The following is a 23,176-nucleotide window of genomic DNA, read 5'->3' on the forward strand; positions in this document are numbered from 1 at the left end:
TGAGAATCTTTTTCGTAGAAAGAAAATGTGCTGTTTTCTCATCTAGTCCGCTCACTGCAAAATGCCTCGTGTAAATTGGACCGTGTCCCAGCTACTGTGAACAAATAAAGACTCCACTTACCGCACAGTGGACTGATAGACCAAATCCTCCCTCTTCTGATATTCATCAACGTGAGTGTAATTTGTAGAGAACAGGGCATCATATGTGAATATTTTCTGTTTGATAGTTCCTCCATCTGTCACCTGGTATCAAGCAACAATACATCACATTCAACAAGGAGTGAGTGAAAATTAAAAAGTCCTTTTTATCACATCACACAGCACCTGAGGCAGCTTGCATTCCCCAGTGAAGCATCGCAGAGTAAAGGAGAAGTCAGAATATCACACACGACACATGAGAGTGTAACTGTTTCCCAAGTGAATCCTTCTATTGTGTTTAGAATGTGTATGCAGGAAAGCAGTGCTTCACACGAGGAAGATGCTATAGGCTAATTCTACCAGGCTACCTCTTTGCAAATATATATACCATTCATTACACAAATACCTTCCAGCAGGGACGCAGAAGGAAATACGTCTCCATAGATTCCCAACAGTGCAGAAAGAGGCCATTCGGCCCATCAAGCCTGCACTGGCAACAATCCCACCCAGGCCCTATCCCCACAACTCTGCATTTTTACCCCACTAATACCTCTAACCTATGCATCCCGGAACATGTAGGGGCAATTTAGCATGGCCAATGCACCTAACCCACATGTCTTTGGACTGTAGAAGGAAACCAGAGCACCTGGAGGAAACCCACACAGACACGGGGAGAATGTGTGAAGTCCACACAAACAGTGACCCAAGCCGGGAATTAAACCCAGGTCCCTGGAACTGTGAGGCAGCAGTGCTAACCACTGCTGGGAATTGAACCCAGGTCCCGAGGTGGCACGGTGGCACAGTTTCCGAAAGGAAAGAGCAAGGTGGAAGGACAGATTATGCCGCCCGCCACGGGAATCGGAGCGGGCGAGGGCCGGGCCATGGAAAGGTCGTGATTTTACAGTTTCAGGCTTAAAATCCCACGCTTAGTGTTTGAAGCAATTGCATTGGATTTTAGTCAGTTTGACTCACAGATCCCATCGACAGCAAACTCCTGACTCATATCGAGTTTGCACTAGTCACCCAACAATACAGGCCAAGGGCAAAACATTTATGCAGCTTAATCCTTAAGATTGGAGCTAAAATTTAAAGGGATTGGACCATGGGCAGCACGGTGGCACAGTGGTTAGCACTGCTGCCTCACAGCACCAGGGACCTGGGTTCAATTCCAGCCTCGGGTCACTGTCTGTGCTGAGTCTGCACATTCTCCCCGTGTCTGCGTGGGTTTCCTCCGGGTGCTCCGGTTTCCTCCCACAGTCCAAAGATGTCCAGGTTAGGTTGATTGGCCATGCTAAATTGACCCTGGTGTCAGGGGGATTAGCAGGGTTATGGGAATAGGGCCTGGGTAGGATTGTGGTTGGTACAGACTCGATGGGTCGAGTGGCCTCCTTCTGTACTGTAAGGAATCTGATGATTGATGAGGTTACACTGCGCACTCATCATGGAAAAAGATAAAGAAGACGGTACATCTTAAAACTAACCAGGGAGAAACCTCAAAGGTATAGGTTACAAAATATTGCCCATTGCACTCAGTGCTGCCCATGACAAGTTCCAACAGAATTTTGCAGCTCTTTCAATTTTCATCCAACACCAGCAAGAGATTTCCCAGCCTGCTCTTACGCTAACCTTTCCATCCTTGGCCTGCTGTGGTTTTCCGATCAAGCTGAGTGCGTGCGCAAAGAACCGCCTTCAGCTGGGCACCTGACAACCTTCTGGGCGCAACAGAGTCCAACAATTTTAGATGTAACCCCATTTTGTTTGTGTTTCTTTCCTGGTTTGTTTTTGTTTGAAACTTTTAATAACCTCCCCACTTTGATTTGCTGAAAGCATATTGGCCTGTTACTTGCTGTGTCCCCAATATGGATTTTGGGAGGGTTTAGGGGTTGAATCCGAAAGATGCGCTGGGGAATCCCTTTCAGAGGTTCTCGAGTCCAGAAGCGCTAAATCCCCCTGGACAACTGCGCTGCACTGGGAACCATCCGAGGAAGCAATTTAAAATTGTTCAACTTTGGAATAAGGAGGGAATAGAGGGATACGGATTGAGTCAGGGCCGAAAGCTTTTTTTAGTGTGTTTGGGGCATCATGATCGGCGGAGGCTTGGAGGGCCGAAGGGCCTGTTCCTGTGCTGTACTTTTCTTTGTTCTGCCAGTTTTGCACTTATAGTTACTTTGAAAGAGTAAGAAATAAGAGCACTTCTAACTTCAGCCTGGGGCACCCCCCTACACTCCAGAACCCCCAGGGGACGTCCCCACCTCCACTAAGCACCCTGTTCATGATACTCCCCACCCCCATCTCGTACGGGATTCTCCGCACCCCCTTGACCTGACCCCCTGACCTGATCTGGTGGGACTTGCCACCTGACCAGACTCCCCCTAACCCCACTGATCATACCTGACCTTCGCCTCCCCCCTCCCCCAATTCCCTACCCCCCTCGAAGTCCAACTAGCCTCAACATCCGGGTCCAACCACCGCACCCCCCCCCCCCCCCCCCCCCCGCTGCCATGCCTACGGGAAACACGCTTGATGAGGGCACATAAAATTCAGCCCACTGTCTTTCAGAGATGTCAAAATGAAGCACTGTCCGCCCTCTCATGTAGATGTAAATGATCCTGTCAGACTAGTCCCTGAATTGGAGGGGAACTCTCCCAATGGCTGAGCCAACATCCAGCCCTCAACCACATCAGTAAAGCCAATAACCTGGGAATTCACCTCAGCGTTGGAACCTTGCTTTGTGCAAATCAACTGCTTCACCTCTCCACTTTGCAACAGCGATTGCACTCTTGGATGTGATGCACTTTGGGAAAGGTTCTATATGAATGTAACTTGGGGAGGCGATGGCCGAGTGGTACTATCTGTAGACTATTAATCCAGAGACTCAGCTAATGTTCTGGGGACCCGGGTTCGAATCCCACCACGGCAGATGGTGGAATTCGAATTCAATAAAAAATATGATGACCACGAAACCATTGTCGATTGTCGGAAAAACCCATCTGGTTCACGAATGCCCTGTAGGGAAGGAAATCTGCCGTCCTTACCGGGTCTGGCCTACATGTGACTCCAGAGCCACAGCAATGTTGTTGACTCTCAGCTGCCCTCGGGCAACAAGGCAGTAAATGTTGGCAAGCCAGCGATGCCCATGTCCCATGAATGATTAAAAAACACTTTCTTTATTCATTCATGGGATGTGGGCGCCACTGGCTGGTCAGCATTTATTGCCCATCCCTAGTTGCCTGAGGGCAGTTGAGAGTCAACCGCATTGCTGTGGTTCTGGAGTCACATGTAGGCCGGACCGGGAAAGGACGGCAGATTTCCTTCCCTAAAGGACATTAGTGAACCAGATGTGTTTTTCCGACAATGGTTTCATGGTCATCAATAGATTCTTAATTCTAGATTTTCTTTATTGAATTCAAATTCCACCATCTGTCGTGGTGGGATTCGGGACCGGGTCCCCAGAACATTAGCTGAGTTTCTGGATTAATAGTTGTAATAACTCCACGGACGCGAAAGTCCTGTCACCAAGTTACTTTATTTACACCATACATCTGTACACAGCCAGCTCTCCTTGCTCTCTGCTGAATGCAGGCCATGAGTCTGACACACCTGCTTTAAATAGGGAGCACGAGGCACCCTGATATAACCATCAATTAGGACTCATCAGGTAGTTCATACTCCAGCAAGCCAACCTCATTAGCCTGGCTGAAGTCATCACAATAGTCTAGAAATCATAGAAATCATAGAAACCCTACAGTGCAGAAGGAGGCCATTCGGCCCATCGAGTCTGCACCGACCACAATCCCACCCAGGCCCTACCCCCACATATTTTACCCGCTAATCCCTCTAACCTACACATCCCAGGACTCTAGGGGGCAATTTTTTAACCTGGCCAATCAACCTAACCCGCACATCTTTGGACTGTGGGAGGAAACCGGAGCACCCGGAGGAAACCCACGCAGACACGAGGAGAATGTGCAAACTCCACACAGACAGTGACCCGAGCCGGGAATCGAACCCGGGACCCTGGAGCTGTGAAGCAGTAGTGCTAACCACTGTGCTACCGTGCCGCCCATTAGACTTATTTACACCATACATCTGTACACAGCCAGCTCTCCTTGCTCTCTGCTGAATGCAGAGAGCAAGAATGCAGTCTAGCAATAATACCATTAGGTCTTCGCTCCCCGGAGGAGAAATTATCTCTTTGAAGAAGCCATTGTGGATAGGTAATGCTGTAGATGGAGTGGGATAAAGTGAGACAACACTGAAGCTTAGCATGAGTGCCACACAAGCTCTTACATCTAGCCTCCTTGTCCGTCACTCCCACACAGAACCACACAAACATCTTGTTGTTCCAGTTCCATTTGAAGTCTCCTGAACCTCACCTACTGTGACTTGAGGAGGTAGCATCAGGTGAGTCATATCTTGAAGTGCTTCAGTTACAGTCAACCTTCTCGTGAACTAGTAAACATTATCCACCCAGTTTGCTTTTCCTGCAAACATCGTGTCAAAAAACACTTCTCTCAACTGTTTTCGTACAAGTGACTGTTTTTCCATAAATATTCCAAAATAAACTAAAAGCCCGTACTAAAAATTGCTTTGTCCTTTTCAGAGCTCCATTACTTATAAAGCCCCCTTTAGTCATACGCGAGGCCTCTTGTACACCGGCTCCTCCCCCCTCGCCGCGGGTGTGCTCGGCGGTTGTAACAGCAATTCCAAATCGTTCTTTGTGTTCAGGCTACCAAGCCTCTGGACTTAGGCCCAAGGCCTCTCCTGACCCTTCCTTTTCTGAGGAAGAATGTTCTTGCTCGCGAGGGAGTGCAGCGAAGGTTTACCAGGCTGATTCCGGGGATGACGGGACTGATGTATGAGGAGAGATTGACTAGGTTAGGATTGTTTTTGCTGGAGTTCAGATGAATGAGGGGGGAATTTCATACAGACTTATAAAATTCTAACAGGACTAGACAGGGTAGCTGAAAGGAGGATGTTCCCGATGGTGGGGGAGTCCAGAACCAGGGGTCACAGTCTGAGGATTCAGGGTAGACCATTTAGGACGGAGGTGAGGAGACATTTCTTCACCCAAAGAGTGGTGTGCCTGTGAATTCATTACCACAGGAAGTAGTTGATGCCAAAACATTGAGTGTATTCAAGAGGTGGCTGGATATAGCACTTGGGGCGAATGGGATCAAAGGTTATGGGGAAAAAGCAGGATTAGGCTATTGAGTTGGACGATCAGCCATGATCGTGATGAATGGCGGAGCAGGCTCGAAGGGCCGAATGGCCTCCTGCTGCTCCTATCTTCTATGTTTCTATGACCCAGCTCCTCTCTTCCCTCAGCAGCACTCAGTACTAGTTGGTGGTGTATTAACATCAGAATCAGCAACAGAACTGTAGCTCACACCTCCAACTCCAGCAGTGAACTGCAGCAACAGGTTGCAAGTGGCTCTAATTTCCTTCCAGAAAGTGGCATTTTCTGTTGGTGCCAACCCAATAAACTCAATCAAACAAACTCAGGGACAAAGCAAGAAGGGTAGCCCCGAAAAAGAAGGGAACCGCCCAAAACAAAAGACAAAGTAGAAAGGAAACTTAAAACATTAAATAAAAATGTGATTAAGGGAGTCGATAACACACCCCAGTCCCTGCGGTGCCCAACGAGCATGGAAGGGTTTGATGGTGTCCTTGGACACTGCATGCTCCCTCTCCAGGGATACCGGGCTGCCAATCTAGCCGCAGCAGAGCGGCAGGCAGCCAGGTTGGACCACCCCCTGGGTTGCCCGCTGCCTGGACCTGTCTATGGCAAACGTGATGTGGAGATGCAAACTTGGCCAGGCCCAGGAGAAGGTTCATGAGCAGGTCCTTCACCTCCCCTGCCCTCCCCTCCGCACCGGGTGAGTTAAACGCTAGGCCGGTGAACAGAACAGATAATACAGCCCCACAAGTTCATCTACATTTAACTAAATTAGAATATTTAATGAAGCTCTCACTACTTAGGTGAGAGCAGGTTAGCTCAGCCTAGCATGCTGGGAACACTGTGATCGATGGTTATATCTGCCTGTATGAATGTGCACCTGGATTTCTAACCCAAATTGCCCACTTTCCTCTTGTCCCAGAACCATGAAATAAACTCTGGAGGTATTTCTGAAGCTCACGGTTCACTTGTATTTTTGTTTTGTGTCCCCTCCCACTGCTCACGCCCGTCTCTCGCTGGAACTCACCACTACCTGATTCAGTTGCTGTTCTACCTGTGCAAGATTTTTAAAAAAAATTAATTCATGGGATGTGGGCATCGCTGGCTGGATCAACATATCCCTAATTGCCCTTGAACTGAGGTGATTTCCAAGGGCAGTTAAGAATCAACCACATTGCTGTTGGCCTGGAGACACATATAGGCCAGACTGGGTAAGGACAGCAGATTTCCTTCCCTAAAGGACATTAGTGAACCAGATGGGTTTTTACGACAATGGTCATGGCTAGACTTTTAGTTTAAAGTTTATTTATTAGTAGGCTTACATTAACACTGCAATGAAGTAACTGTGAAAATCCCCCAGTTGGCACACTCTGGCACCTGTTCGGGTACACTGAGGAAGAATTTAGCATGGCCAATGCACCTAACCAGCACGTCTTTTGAAAACCGGAGCGCCCGGAGGAAACCCACGCAGACACTGGGAGAACGTACAGACTCCGCAGAGACAGTGGCCTGAGCCGGGAATCGAACCCGGGTCCCTGGCACTGTGAGGCAGCAGTGCTAACCACTGTGTCACTTGTGAGGTTGTGCAATGAGTGTGGGTGCTGACGAGGACCTTGCAACCCACCCCAATCCCCAACCAAAGGTCAGTGATGCTTAAACTTGGCACCTTGACTAAACACCATTAACTCAACAGAGATCGGACCAGGGGTGGCACGGTGGCACAGTGGTTAACATTGCTGCCTCACAGCGCCAAGGACCTGGATTCGATTAACAGCTTGGGTCACCGTCTGTGCGGAATTTGTACGTTCTCCTCGTGTCTGCGTGGGTTTCCTCCGGGTGCTCCCGTTTCCTCCCACACTCCAAAAGACGTGCTGGTTAGGTGCATTGGCCATGCCAAAATTCTCCCTCAGTGTACCCGAACAGGCGCCAGAGTGCTGGTTAGGTGCATTGGCCTGAACAGGTGCCGGAATGTGGTGACTGGGGGATTTTCACAGTAACTTTATTGCAGTGTTAATGTCAGCCTACTTGTGACACTGATAAACATAAACTTACAAACTTCTCTCTGCCGTAGACAATTCCCTTGCAGGCTGGCTTTAGCCAAAAGGTATGACTTAGCACTGCAGGGACAGAGTTTGGATTAAATGAGGTGCTAAGATCAGTGGAGCACCGCTCCCCTCCCCTTTCCCCACCCCCGCTTTGGTTTCCCAACCTTCACGGACTTCTCATTGCACGCTCCCAGTCGTGTGGAATTCTGGGAACACTGATTCAGAAAAGCTACCTCATAAATTCATTGTACAATGTCAACAATTCGAGGCTCTTTTTTCCTGGATTGCTGCTCCCTCACCAATCTCCATTTAGATTGCTGTCACTGCCAATTGCTTCTTGAATTTGTTTCCCCAGTGGGGCCACACCCCCAGCACAGGCGACCGTCGCACACAACTTCCTCTATAGTTTGTTCTTCATCTTTCCTCCAGAGAACTGGCGATAATTACACTGATTGTATCCATGAAAAGTCACGGTTTTAATATCTCCGGATAAGATTCCTCTTAATTCTCCTTTAATCTATTCTCCGCTCATGAGGTCTGCCGCCTCTTTTGAACCGCTCCATGCATTTAAAAAGGTTGGGGGCGATTCTCCCCCAAAAAGTGTCGAATTCGAGTAAATCCCACTGTTTTTTCAGCGGGATTTTCAAAATGAATCTCCCACGCCGCTCTGCAGAGTGCCCTAGCGTGAATTATGCAAAAGATCAGTGGGTGGGCCCATTCCCGCTGGAGAGGCCGGCAGCACACCGCTGAGTGCGCCACCGCGCATGCGCCAATCTGTTAGCCCCGAGATCGGCGCAAGGGCAGTAGCCCCGCACTGCCGGCCTCCCAATCGCTGGCTGCAACCCCACATCGCTGGCCCTCCCACCCCTCCCCCCATGACCCGATCGCTGGCCCCCCAAGCACGCTCGGGCCAGCCTCGACCCCACCTCCCCCAACCCGCTTTGATGTTCCCCCACCCCCTCGCTGCCCTGATCTCATAATCCCCCCCCATGATACCCCCACCCCCCCTCTCTCAATGGCAGCCCCAACCATCCCCAGCACGCTGACCCCCCTCTCACCCCGATGGCCAGCTCCAAGTGCTGGCCTCCCTCACTCTGTCACTCAGCCCAAATGTAGAGAGGCAGCGGGACTCCCCATCCGCACCGATTGCCCCAAAAGGCCCTACCCCATGAGGCCCTGCCCCTTTGGCACTGCCCGATGCCCAGTGGGCGGTGCTAAGGTGCCCCCTGGGCATTGGCACTTTGCCTCTTGGGTAGTGCCAGGGAGCCAGGCTGGCACTGCCAAGGTGGCAATGCCCAGGAGGCACCTCCACCTGTGCTCGACCCTCTGGTGGGCGTTAATTGCCTTCCCCTTCACTCCAGCGCAGTCAGGCCACCAGCTCTCCGCAAGTGGGGAGCTCTACTAAACCCCGCTCGAGTGAATCATTCCTGGTGGTAGGGGAGAGGCAAGCGGGCTCAGAGATTCCAGTCCTGGGTTTCTGCGTGGAGGCGAGGATGGTAATGCACAAATAGGCCATGTTTGGAGCTCAGCAGTGATCAGGAGGGGGCATGAAGGTCGGGGGTTATTGCAGAGATTGGCTGAGGGTGAGGCCATGGTGGGATTTGAAGATGAGTGTAACGACTTTAAACCTGGCGCTTTGGGGAAGAGAGGACAGGTGGAGTAACCGGTGAGATAGGCAAACTGCACTAGGTATCATAGAATCGTAGAAACCCTACTGTGCAGAAGGAGGCCATTCGGCCCATCGAGTCTGCACCGACCACAATCCCACCCAGACCCTCCCCCCATATCCCTACATATTTACCCGCTAATCCTTCAAACCTACACATCTCAGGACTCTAAGGGGCAATTTTTAGCATGACCAATCAACCTGACCCGCACATCTTTGGACTGTGGGAGGGAAAGACTTTGAGTGGCTGAATATTGAGCAGATGAAGCGATGATGGTGGCGGAGAACCTCAGAGGAGCCGGGAGAAACTGAGAGAAATCGGGTTTAAAAGCTGACAACCGGGTGGTCAGGGATTTCAGGAACAGTTGCAATGACAGTGGGAGGGAGGCAGGTCATGGGGAGATGCTGGTAGTAAGCTGTAGGGCATTGGCTGTAGGTTTGCAGTGGGGCGGGGGGGGGGGGGGCAGTTGGGTGCAGGAGGCAGCAGAGTTTGGGGGATGATAGATTTGGTGGCAACAATCATAGAATCCCTAGAGTGCAGGAGAAGGCCATTTGGCCCATCGAGTCTGCACCAACAACAATCCCACCCAGGCCCTATTCCCATAACTCTGCTAATGTCCCTGACACTAAGGGTCAATTTAGCATGGCCAGTCAACATAACCCGCACATCTTTGGACTGTGGGAGGAAACCGGAGCACCCGGAGGAAACCCATGCAGACACTGGGAGAAGGTGCAGACTCCGCATAGACAGTCGCCCGAGTCCAGAATTGAACCCGGGTCCCTGGCGCTGTGAGGCAGCAGTGCTAACCACTGTGCCATATTGGGCGGCACGGGACCACAAAGGTAATTGGCAAAATTCATTCAGATCAATAGCTCGCCATGGCAATGCTTTCAACCGTCAGGAGGGCAGGAGTGGCAAGAAATAACATGAAGTGTGAGCGGGGATGTTGAAGGAGTATTTTCACAGACAGGGTAATGGAGTTGTGCAGTCACTTATGAAGGAAGGACATTGAAGATGACAGTGTAAATAGGTTCAGGAAGCAATTAGGCATTTTTCTTTCTCTCTGGTGATAGGATTGAAGAATCTGATTAAAGTGCGATTAATCTATTAACGAAAGGACTGGGCCTGTTCAACCAAGTGTCTGGAAAAATGCTTGGGTTTTAATTACTCAGCGAGATATGGGCTGGTTAAGATGTTGATGCTAGATTCCTGCGCGTGTTAGTTTAATCCCCCCAAGGCTCCTTTAATCCCATGGAGTGTGTACAGCTGGAGACACCGTTTATCTCAATCCCAGCAGGGAATTCTGCTCAGAAACACCAGGTAAGGAAGATTTCTGGTAATGAATGGTGCTTAATTTCCTGCCTGTCATCCTCCAGTACCCTGTTACAACTTAACTACTGGGGAAACCTGTAACTACAGAACCCCCACTATGCAGAAGGAGTATTGGCCCATTGATTCTGCACCGACTCTCCAAAAGAGCATCTTACACACTCTATCACCCCCACGCTATCCCCGTAACACTGCGCATTTAGATAGAAACATAGAAAATAGGAGCAGGAGTAGGCCACTCGGCCCTTCGAGCCTGCTCCGCCATTCATTATGATCATGGTTGATCATCCATCTCAATAGCCTTCCCTCCATATCCTTTGATCCCCTTCATACCAAGTGCTATATCCAACTGCTTCTTGGACGCATACACACCGGAATTCTCCTGCTCCAATTCCATGGCGGGCGAGGGTTGGACAACGGAAATATGCATTGACCTCAGGTGGGAATTTCCGGTCTCGCTCAAGCGAGGCCCTAAAATCCCACCCACAATGTTTTTGACCTCAACTGCTTTCTGTCATAGCAAATTCCACAGGCTGACCACTCTGTGTGAAGACATTTCCCCTCACTGCTGTCTACCCTGTATCCTCAGACTGTCACCCTAATTCTGGACACCCTCACCATTAGGAACATCCCTCACTGCTGTCCTAAACAGTCTACCCTGTATCCTCAGTGTGTGTGACCCCAGTTCTGGACACCCCCACCATTAGGAACATCCTTCCTGCATCTACCCTGTCTAATTAGAATTTTATAGGTTTCTATGAGATCCTCCCTCACCATGGCCAATCCACCTAACCTGCACATCGTTGGACAGTAAGGGGCAATTTAGCATGGCCAATCCACCTAATCTGCACATCTTTGGACAGTAAGGGACGATTTAGCATGGCTAATCCATCTAACCTGCACATCTTCGGACAGTAAGGGGCAATTTAGCATGGTCAAACCAACTAACCTGCATATCTTTGGACACAAAGGGGCAATTTAACATGGCCAATCTCCCAAAACTCCACATGAACTTCCACAAGGTATCAGGTCGCTGTGGCCCCTTTATTACCCAGTTTGACAGGCATGTTCTGAGACCCTATATTTATTGATCTGGGTTCTCCCATGGTGTAGGATTAGTTACGAGCCAATGTTAGCACTGGAGAACCTAAACGAATCAAATTCATGCCTGCTTCCATTATCAAAGGTCATTAGTGACTGCTAAATGAGGAGAGTATTCACAGGATGAGGAGCTCCAAGTGAGTGTATGCATCAGAACAACCTAAGAAATAGGATTCGCGGTAGGCCATGGAGACCTTCAGGCCTGCTCCACCCTGCCACGGGATCATGGCTGATCCTGTGTCTCAACTACACCTTTCAACATCTCCCACTGAGTCCCCTCCTATTCAAAGTGTCATGTTGCGTGGCTCTGAGCTACTCAGGAAGTTCCCATCCTTGGCTTACGCTGAGTTGTCTGGTCTCATTTGGGTTGTGGATGTTGGATGGTGTACAATCAGCCGCAGCACCTCTGCACGAGATGGGGGGGTGGGGAATTCAGCCCAGGCTCCCGCTCCTGACCATGTATTTAACCCCTCCTCAGGAGTGGGCACATTAAGTCAGGCTCGGCTGCGGTGCCCCCACAGAGGAATAGCGCGCCGACACTCGGCAGTGTCAGGTCACACGTGAAAAATGAGCAGAGCTTTCGAGGAACCCACGCCGCTTTGCTCCAGCTCGTGAGAGGACAAGACAAATGGAACAAAAAAATAATGCGGCAGATTAATGGCCTGAGCTGTCACACAAACAAATACAAATATATTAATTGTTCAACTAACAGAGTCAGGCAGTTTAATGCCTCATTAATCTCCAGTGTCCAACTAATCTAAACATAACACGGCTGTTTAATGTGAAGCTGCCTCAAACTGTTGAATTACTGTAAATGCAAAGGAGCGTTTGTCTAAATAAATTATTATGTGCATTCCGTTAAGCATTGACTCAAGAGTCCCTCGATAGTCACTGAATGTACGTACAAACCAGTGTCCGCATGATCCTGATGCCATCCCAGCGTGGACAGGAAGCCTGTCTGACGGCAAGTTATAAATGAGCCATGATGTTCCTCCAGCAATAATTCGAATAAACTCTGTTCCTTTACCCATTCCCCCGGCCGCACACTCGGGCTAAACCACACTCACCGTAGTGGGTCGGATCTCAAACAATGACGAGACAGAGTACAGGAATGAGATGGAGGGTCTGGTGAACTGGTGCGGCAACAATAATCTCTCCCTCAATGTCAACAAAATGAAGGAGATTGTCGTCAACTTCAGGAAGTGTAGTGGAGAACACGCCCCTGTCTACATCAACGGGACGAAGTAGAAAGGGTCGAGAGCTTCAGGTTTTTAGATGTCCAGGTCACTAACAATCTGTCCTGGTCCCCCCATGCCGACACTATAGTTAAGAAAGCCCACCAACGCCTCTACTTTCTCAGAAGACTGAGGAAATTTGGCATGTCAGCCACAACTTTCACCAACTTTTACAGATGCACCATAGAAAGCATTCTTTCTGGTTGTACCACAGCTTGGTATGGCTCCTGCTCTGCCCAAGACCGCAAGGAACTACAAAAGGTCATGAATGTAGCCCAATCCATCACGCAAACCAGCCTCCCATCCATTGACTCTGTCTACACTTCCCACTGCCTCGGCAATGCAGCCAGGATAATTAAGGACCCCACACACCCCGGACATTCTCTCTTCCACCTTCTTCCATCGGGAAAAAGATACAAAAGTCTGAGGTCATGTAACAACCGACTCAAGAACAGTTTCTTCCCTGCTGCTGGGGAACTTTTGAATGGATGCACCTCGCATTAAGTTGTTCTTTCTCTACACCCAAGCTATGACTGTAACACTACATTCTGCACTCTCTCGTTTCCTTCTCTATGAATGGTATGTTTTGTCTGTATAGCGCGCAAGAAACAGTACTTTTCACCGTATGTTAATACATGTGACAATAATAAATCAAAATCAAATCAAAATCACTCTGGAAAACCTCCGCAACCATTTCGACCCAGGACTTCAAACCCAAAATCCGATTCAAGGGCACTTACTTCAACCCAACAGCGTTGCCCATCTCAGTTCCTCTGTCTCTGAAATCCTCGCCCTCACCCCACGCTGACTCAAAGGGAGGGATTTTCCAGCCACGCTCACCCTCAAGACGGGAAAATCCCACCGGAGTTCAATGGACCTTTGCGTGGTCCGTGTCCCACTACGATTCCCATGTCCCGCCCACCACGGGAATCATAGCAGGGAAATTCCACCCAAAGAGTTGGATTCTCAGACAGGCATTGGGATTCTGATGTCAGGCCCATTATGGGGGTTTCAGGCCCGGTCCTGTTGTCCATGAACAATGTATTTTGTTAATATACCAAATATTTTTTGTTCCTTTGCAAAAACCCTCCCTTCCCCACTGGGCCATCTGTCACTTGTTCTTAAGTTTTGTTCCATTTCTGTTGTAATCTCTCCCCAGCAGCAGTACCTTCTCGAAAACTTGGCCCATTTTTAGTGCGCGACCCTAGCTTTTGAGGAAGATCGAATTCATTAGAATACAAGAGCAGGGATGTACTTCTCAGACTGTATAAGGCTCTGGTCAGACCCCATTTGGAGTATTGTGAGCAGTTTTGGACCCCATATCTAAGGAAGGATATGCTGGCCTTGGAAAGGGTCCACAGGAGGTTCACAAGAATGATCCCTGGAATGAAGAGCTTGTTGTATGAGGAACGGTTGAGGACTCTGGGTCTGTACTCGTTGGAGTTTAGAAGGATGAGGGGGGATCTTATTGAAACTTACAGGATACTGCGAGGCCTGGATAAAGTGGACATGGAGAGGAGTTTCCACTAGTCGGAAAAACTAGATCCAGAGGGCACAACCTCAGGTTAAAGGTACGATCCTTTAAAACAGAGATGAGGAGGAAGTTCTTCAGCCAGAGAGTGGTGAATCTGTGGAACTCTTTGCCGCAGAAGGCTGTGGAGGCCAGGTCATTGAGTGTCTTTAAGACAGAGATAGATAGGTTCTTGATTAATAAGGGAATCAGAGGTTATGGGGAAAAGGCAGGAGAATGGGAATGAGAAAAAGATCAGCCATGATTGAATGCGGAGCAGACTCGATGGGTCGAGTGGCCTAATTCTGCCCCTTATGGTCATTCATGATTTGAGGGGCAATTTAACAATTTCCTTCCCTTTGACTCTTACCTGTTCAATCCTGGGTAGGGCAACTCCAACACTGAACCCCCTTCCCTCCTCTGCACCGCTACTTCTGGAGAGCTCCCCATGGATCTACCCTTGTCCCTCAATTCTGCCTCTTCATCCATCTACTTCCTCACAACATCACCAACGTCAAGATCAACTTTCACACGCACATTGGACAACACCCAACTCTACCTGTCCTGACCTCCCCCTCCCCCAACACCCTTCCCCCTTATTGTTCTCTGTGCTGCTGGTCTAGCAACTTAAATATTGGGAGGATGTCGCTACAAACTCCATGCTGGGTTCAAATCTCACCATTGCCACTGGTGGGGAATTTAAATTCAATTAATAAATCTGGAATTATAAAGCTAGCCTCAGTAATGGTGACCATGACAACCATCCCTGATTGTCCTATCTAGTTCATTAATGTCCTTCAGGGAAGGAAATCTTTAGAATCATAGAAACCCTACAGTACAGAAAGAGGCCATTCGGCCCATCGAGTCTGCACCGACCACAATCCCACCCAGGCCCTACCCCCATATCCCTACAGATTTACCCACTAATCCCTATAACCAATGCACCTTAGGACACTAAGGACAATTTTTAGCATGGCCAATCAACCTAACCCGCACATCTTTGGACTGTGGGAGGAAACCGGAGCACCCGGAGGAAACCCACGCAGACACGAGGAGAATGTGCAAACTCCACACAGACAGTGACCCAAGCCGGGAATCGAACCCTGGTCTGGCCTATGTGTGATCCCAGACCCACAATAATGTGGTTTAATCTTGACTGCTTTCCGAAATGGCCCTAGCAAACCACTCAGTTCAAGGGCAATTAGGAATGGGCAATAAATGCAGGCCATGAAAATTAAAGAAAAATAAATTAAGAATCCAATGGCAGCTCATTGTTTATCTGACATAAGCGGCAATTCCTTGTGGGTACGAACCCAGACAGACGTGTTATTCTGCCACATTGCAGCATCCAAACATCTACAAAGACACAATCACCTTTCCCATCCAGACATGCCAAGGTTGACGCTGGCATTGCCCCTTCTCCCCAACTCTGCACAGGCTCAACGGAATAAAAGGTGAAATCTAATGGGCAGTACGGTGGCACAATGGCCAACACTGCTGCCTCACAGTGCCAGAGGCCTGGGTTCGATTCCGACCTTGGGTGACTGTTTGGAGTTGGCACGTTCTCCCCGTGTCTGTATGGGTTTCTTTCGGGGGTTCCGGTTTCCTCCCACAGTCTGAAAGATGCTCAGGTAAGGTGGATTGGCCATGCTAAATTGCCCCTGAGTGTCCCAAAATGTGCGGATTAGGTGGATTGGCCATGTGAAATTGCCACTTAGTGTCCCAAAATGTGCGGATTAGGTGCAATGGTTATGTTAAATTGCCTCTTAGTGTCCAAGATGTGTGGATTAGGTGGATTGGTCATGTTAAATGTATGGGGTTATGGGGACAGGGCGGGGGAGAAGGCCTGGGTAAGATACTCTGTCAGAGAGAGTCATAGAATCATAGAATCCCTACAGTGCAGAAGGAGTCCATTCGGCCCATCGAGTCTGCACCGACCACAATCCCACCCTGGCCCTGTTCCTGTAACCCCACACATTTTCCTGCTAATCCCCCTGACACTAGGGTCAATTTAGCACGGCCAATCAACCTAACCTGTGCACTTTGGGCTGTGGGAGGAAACCGGAGCACCCGGAGGAAACCCACGCAGACGTGGGGAGAATGTGCAAACTCCAGATGGGAGTAGGGCCTGGGTGGGATTGTGGTCGGTGCAGGCTCGATGGGCCAAATGGCCTGTTCTGCATTGTAGGGATTCTATGATGGTTCTTTAGATTGAGAGCGTGTGTTGGTCTGAGAGGATGGCTGATTAGGACTGCTGTAATTACAAGAGGCTTTGCTTTTCCATTCACTCATTTCCCATTTAGTTACACTGTCTGGAGCTTTGGCGGCAACTGGCATGACATGGTGTGTCGCAAGCATGTGCCAGCAGCCGGGACAGTTGCTCATACCTGTGTGGAGGTAATTGACAAGCTTCTCACACACGCATGTGCGAGCAATTGACGAGGCTTGTCACCCACCTGTAAGCGGGTAATTGACAGCAGCAGGAAATTGTTTGTGCAATATGTTTATGGTTGTTGCTGTCTAACAGCAGTAATTAATTTACCTGGTAATATCATTAAACGGATAATGGTGAACGGGAACATATTGCTCAAGATACTAATTAGCCATTGAGTAAGGAGAAACAAATACAGGAGGAGAGCTAATATTTGCAGACAGCGGGACTAGGCTGGCACGGTGGCACAGCGGTTAGCACTGCTGCCTCACAGTGCCAGGGACCCAGGTTCAATTCCTGGCTTGGGTCACTGTCTGTGTGGAGTCTGCATGTTCTCCCCGTGTCTGCGTGGGTTTCCTCCGGGTGCTCTGGTTTCCTCCCGCAGTCCGAACAACGTGCTGGTTAGGTGCATTGAGCCGTGCTAAATTCTCCCTCAGTGTACCCGAACAGGTGCCGGAGTGTGGCGACTAGGGGAATTTCATAGTAACCTAATCGCAGTGTTAAAGTAAGCCTTACTTGTGACTAATAAATAAACTTTTTACTTTATCAAGCCTGATTCCACCATCAAGCACCATTATGGGTGAACTTTGTGATGTTCTTATCTCCTCTTTACCTGTCAAGGACACAGTGGGGAACAACATCGCTGGCTGATTCCACCCTGCAGCCCCCTCATAGAATCCTAGAATCCCCACAGTGCAGAAGTGTGGTAAACCACTGTTAGCTTATTACCTGTATATGTGACATGCCTGGACACATACCTGCTGGCCCTACCCGAGACTCCTCCCCCCCCCACGGTCCAGGTATAAAGGCGACTGCTCCCCACCCCCCTGCCTCAGTCTGGACCAGTTCATCGGCATGGGTGTGCTCCAAGTCTTTTGCCAATAAAAGCCTATTTGCTCTTGCATACAAACTAGTCTTTGCTCGATTGATGGTGCATCAAGAAGGAGGCCATTTGGCCCATTGAGCCTGCACTGACAACAATCCCACCCAGACCCTATCTCTGTAACCCTGTTTATTTACCCTGCTAATCCCCCTGACCCTAAGGGGCAATTATCATGGCCCTATCATGGCCAATGCACCTAACCACAGCACATCTTTCGGACTGTGGGAGGAAACCGGAGCACCCAGAGGAAATCCATGCAGGCACTGGGAGAACGTGCAGACTCCGCACAGATAGTGACCTGAGGCCGGATTTGAACCCGGGTCCCTGGCGCTGTGAGGCAGCAGTGCTAACCACTGTGCCACCATGGCACCCTCTTAGTCCCCAGTACCTTAGTCTGAGGGGTCACTGCCCAACTCTTGGGCCTCTCCCACCATTCTGAGACCAGTTAACCAGAGACCTTCCTCATCTGCTGAATATCATATCTTGCTGGACCCCACTGACTCAGACCCTCCATCCTGCACTGATTCAGTTGTGTCTTAGTGGGTCGCACTCTCACCTCCGAGTCTGATGGTTTCAAGGTGTACTCCCCCCCCCCCCCCCCCCCCCCCCCGCCCCGTCCTGGGATACTCCAGTGCAGCAGCGAGGGAGCTCTGCGCTGTCAGAGTGCCACCTTTGGGATGAGAAATCAAACCGAGGCCCCCTCCGTTCTCCAAGGTGAATGAAAAAGACTGGATGGCACTGTTTCGAAGAAGAATGAGGGAACTATCCCTGGCGTGCTGCCCAATATTTGTCCCCCATTCAACATCAAAAACATCCGATGAATCTGCTCGTTAACACATTCTCCAGCCACCTGTCCCCTAGGCAGGATTTCCCACATTGGAGGGGGTTCGCCAAGTCCAAGTCTTCAAGTCCTGTCTCAGTCGATGGCGGCTCACATTCCTTCTCCCTGCCACCATCGTAAGATCTGCAGCGGGAGTCAACTTGGATGGGACTGGAAGATCCCGCCAGAGGGAAGGGCTGGAGAATTCCACCCATCGTTGTTTGTGGGCCTTGTTGTAACTCCATCTCAAAAGTACATCAGTGGCTCTAAAGCACTTTGGGAAGTCCTGTGTTTGGGGGAGGAACTGTGTTGGGGGGAGGGAGTGTGTTTGGGGAGAGGGACTGCGTTGCAGAGAGAGACTGCGTTGCGGAGAAGAACTGTGTTGGGGGAAGGACTGTGTTTGAGGAGAGGGACTGCATTGCAGATATAGACTGCGCTGCGGAGAGGGACTGTGTTTGGGGAGAGGGACTGTGTTGGGGAGAGGGACTCTTTTGGGGGAGAGAGACTGCGTTGCGGAGAGGAACTGTGTTGGGGAGGGACTGTGTTTGGGGAGAGGGACTGCATTGCGGAGAAAGACTGCGTTGCAGAGAGGGACTGTGTTTGGGGAGAGGGACTGTGTTGGGGAGAGTGACTGTTTTGGGGGAGAGACTGTGTTGTGGAGAGGGATTGTGTTTGGGAGAGGGACTGCGTTGTGGAAAGGGACCGTGTTGGGGAGAGAGACTGTTGTGAGAGCAACTGTGTTTGGGTAGAGAGACTGTGTTTGGGGAGAGGGACTGTGTTGCGAGAGCGACTGTTTTGGGGAGAGGGACTGTGTTTGGGGAGAGGACTGTGTTTGGGGAGAGGGACTGTATTTGGGAGAGGGACTGTGTTGAGGAGAGGGACTGTGTTGAGGAGAGGGACTGTGTTTAGGGAGAGGGACTGTGTTGCGAGAGCGACTGTGTTTGGGGAGAGGGACTGTGTTGGGGACAGGGACTGTGTTATAGAGTCATAGAGTCATAGAGGTTTACAGCATGGAAACAGGCCCTTTGGCCCAACTTGTCCATGCTGCCTTTTTTTTAAACCCCTAAGCTAATCCCAATTGCCCGCATTTGGCCCATATCCCTCTATACCCATCGTACCCATGTAACTGTCTAAACGCTTTTTAAAAGACAAAATTGTACCTGTCTCTACTACTACCTCTGGTAGCTTGTTCCAGACACTCACCACCCTCTGTGTGACCAGAACTGTACACAGTATTCCAACTGTGGCCTTACCAATGTCTTGTACAACTTCAACCGGACGTCCCAACTCCTGTATTCAATGTTCTGACCGATGAAACCAAGCATGCCGTATGCCTTCTTCACTACTCTGTCCATCTGTGATTCCACTTTCAAGGAGCTATGAACATGTACCCCTAGCTCTCTTTGTTCTGTAACTCTCCCCAACGCCCTACCATTAACTGAGTAAGTCCTGCCCTGGTTCAATCTACCAAAATGCATCAGCTCGCATTTATCTAAATTAAACTCCATCTGCCATTCGTCAGCCCACTGGCCCAATTGATCAAGATCCCGTTGCAATTGGAGATAACTTTCTTCACTGTCTACAATACCACCAATCTTGGTGTCATCTGCAAACTTACTAACCATGCCTCCTATATTCTCATCCAAATCATTAATATAAATGACAAATGACACTGGACCCAGCACCGATCCCTGAGGCACACCGCTGGTCACATGCCTCCAGTTGGACAAACAACCCTCTACAACCACCCTCTGGCTTCTGTCAAGAAGCCAATTTTGTATCCATTTGGTTACCTCACCCTGGATCCCGTGAGATTTAACCTTATGCAACAACCTACCATGTGGTACTTTGTCAAAGGCCTTGCTAAAGTCCATGTAGACAACATCAACTGCACTGCCCTCATCTACCTTCTTGGTTACCCCTTCAAAAAACTCAATCAAATTTGTGAGACATGATTTTCCACTCACAAAGCCATGCTGACTGTCCCTAATCAGTCGTTGCGTCTCTAAATGCCTGTCGATCCTGTCTCTCAAAATACCTTCCAACAACTTACCCACCACAGATGTGAGGTTCACTGGCCTGTAGTTCTCAGGCTTTGTGGGGAGAGGGACTGTGTTTGGGGAGAGGGACTGTGTTTGGGGAGAGGGACTGTGTTGCAGAGAGGACTGTGTTGAGAAGAGGGACTGTGTTTGGTGAGAGGGACTGTGTTGTAGAGAGGGACTGTGTTTGGTGAGAGGGACTGTGTTGGGGAGAGGGACTGTATTTGGGGAGAGGGACTGTGTTGTGGAGAGGGACTGTGTTGGGGAGAGGCACTGCGTTTGGGGAGAGGGACTATGTTTGGGGAGAGGGTCTGTGTATGGGGAAGGGACTGTGTTTGGGGAGAGGGACTATGCTGGGGGGAGGGACTGCGTTGGGGAGAGGAACTGTGTTGGAGATAGAGGCTGTGTTGCCGAGAGCGACCATGTTTGGGGAGAGGGACTGCTTTTGGGGAGAGGGACTGTGTTTGGGGAGAGGGACTGTGTTGCGGAGAGGGACTGTGTTGCAGAGAGGGATTGTGTTTGGGGAGAGGGACTGTGTTTGGGGAGAGGGACTGTGTTGGGGAGAGAGAGACTGTGTTGGAGATAGAGACTGTGCTGCGGAGAGTGACTGTGTTTGGGGAGAGGGACTGTGATGGCGGAGAACAGTGGAACAGTTTCTACCACAGCTTAGTGTCCTGAAAACCAAGTTGCCCCACCTTAAATCTGATAGAAATCCTGAAAGCAGCATGTAGGAATATAAACAAAGAATGCTGGAAATGTACAAAGGAGCAGATGGCAACTGCAGAGGGAAATTGAGGTAACGTTCCCGGAAAGGCCCTGACCTGCCCAACTCATCCCACTTGCCAGCACTTGACCCATATTCTTGAATGCTATGGTGTGCCAAGTAGTCATCCAGATACTTTTTAAAGGCTGTGAGGCATCCCGCCTCCACCACCCTCCCAGGCAGCAAATTCCAGACCGTCACCACCCTCTGGGTAAAAATGTTTTTCCTCAAATCCCCCCTAAACATTCTGCCCCTCACTTGCGTCCCCTCATAACTGACCCTTCATCTAAGGGGAACAGCTGCTCCCTATCCACCCTGTCCATGCCCCTCATAATCTTGAACACCTCAATCCGGTCACCCCTCAGTCTTCTCCCCTCCAGTGAAATCAATGTAAGAAGTCTCACAACACCAGGTTAAAGTCCAACAAGTTTATTTGGTAGCACAAGCCACAAGCTTTCGGAGCGCTGCCCCTTCATCAGGTGAGTGGGAATTCTGTTCACAAACAGGGCATTTATAGATACAAACTCAATTTACAAGATAATGATTGGAATGCGAGTCTTTACAGGTAATCAAGTCTTAAAGGTACAGACAATGTGAGTGGAGAGAGGGTTAAGCACAGGTTAAAGAGATGTGTATTGTCTCCAGCCAGGACAGTTAGTGAGATTTTGCAAGCCCAGGCAAGTCGTGGGGGTTACAGATAGTGTGACATGAACCCAAGATCCCGGTTGAGGCCGTCCTCATGCGTGCGGATCTTGGCTATCAGTTTTTGCTCAGCGATTCTGCGTTGCCGTGTGTTGTGAAGGCCACCTTGGAGAACGCTTACCCGAACAATTGTGCTACCAAATCAACCTGTTGGAATTTAACCTGGTGTTGTGAGACTTCTTACAGTGCTTACCCCAGTCCAATGCCGGCATAGTGAAAACAACCCAGGCCTATCCAACCTCTCTTTATAACTTAAATGTTCCATCCCAGGCAGCATCCTGGGATGTCAGGAGGAGGTTTAAATGGCAACAGCAAAAATATTAATGGAACAGGGACTGCAGTGGTTCAAGAAGGTCACCTTCAGAAGGGCAATTGGAAATGGGCAATAAATAGTGGCCTAGCCAGGAAGCCCACTGTGGTGAACCATCGTTGGTTACCACTGTGGGGTTATTCCAATGTTACTGTTGGGTTAGGGTGTTGCCACTGTGGGATTAATATACCTGTGGTGGATGCTGTTATGGCACATCCCGGTTGGGCCCCGCCTCCTGGGGAGAGGTATAAGACCCTCTGCTCAGGCGGGACCCCTCCAGTCTGGATTGGTGTACTCGTGTTAGATAGTTCCATTGTTTGTCAATAAAAGCCTTCAATCGCTGAAGCCTTGTACCTCGTGCTTGATTGTCGCGCTTCAATTTTATTGACAAACACAAAACTCTCGACAGTAAAGAGAGTATGGAGCAAATGCTGAAACTAGAGCGTCTGACGCTGGACCCACGTGCGGTCGGTGCCTCTAACACCTTCGACCACTGGCTGAAGTGTTTCGAGGACTACCTGGCGGCCTCTGCAGCAGTTACTACGGACGACGACAGACTCCAGGTCCTCCACGCGAGGGTAAGCGACACGGTCTATCTCGCGATTCGTGCGGCCACCACTTACCCGAGGGCCATCGAGCTCTTGAAAAAACGATACACGAGACCACCCAACGAGATTCACGCTCGTTACCTCCTCGCTACATGACGTCGGCAATCGGGCGAAACCATGGAGGACTACGCCAATGAGCTCTTGCAGCTTGCCAGGGGCTGCGACTGCAAAGCTGTGTCGGCTGAGCAGTACATGTACGACCTCGCCCGAGATGCGTTTGTAGCAGGGGTAGGGTCCTCGTACATCCGGCTTAAGCTACTGGAGAAAGGGAACCTCAACCTGACCCAAGCGATGGAGATGGCTGAGATGCTGGAGGCAGCGTCGAAAAGCTTGGCTCTGTACCCCGAAGACCACGTGGAGACAACGTGGCAGGAGCAAGCACAAATCCCTCCTCGCCCCACGGGCTCGCGCTCCCA

At 49.9% G+C, this 23,176-nt stretch overlaps 1 protein-coding gene across 1 annotated transcript in view; it reads right to left on the minus strand.

Annotated features, from left to right (window-relative positions):
• Nucleotides 1–23,176, minus strand: part of LOC144509980 (immunoglobulin superfamily member 21-like) — a 338,186-nt gene that overhangs the window by 234,786 nt on the left and 80,224 nt on the right. Inside the window, exon 3 of the mRNA XM_078239053.1 lies at nt 122–243. Coding sequence (XP_078095179.1) covers nt 122–243 — 122 coding nt within the window. The remainder of the gene's footprint in view (nt 1–121; nt 244–23,176) is intronic.

Source organism: Mustelus asterias, chromosome 22 (assembly GCF_964213995.1).
Source record: "Mustelus asterias chromosome 22, sMusAst1.hap1.1, whole genome shotgun sequence".
Classification (NCBI taxonomy): domain Eukaryota; kingdom Metazoa; phylum Chordata; class Chondrichthyes; order Carcharhiniformes; family Triakidae; genus Mustelus; species Mustelus asterias.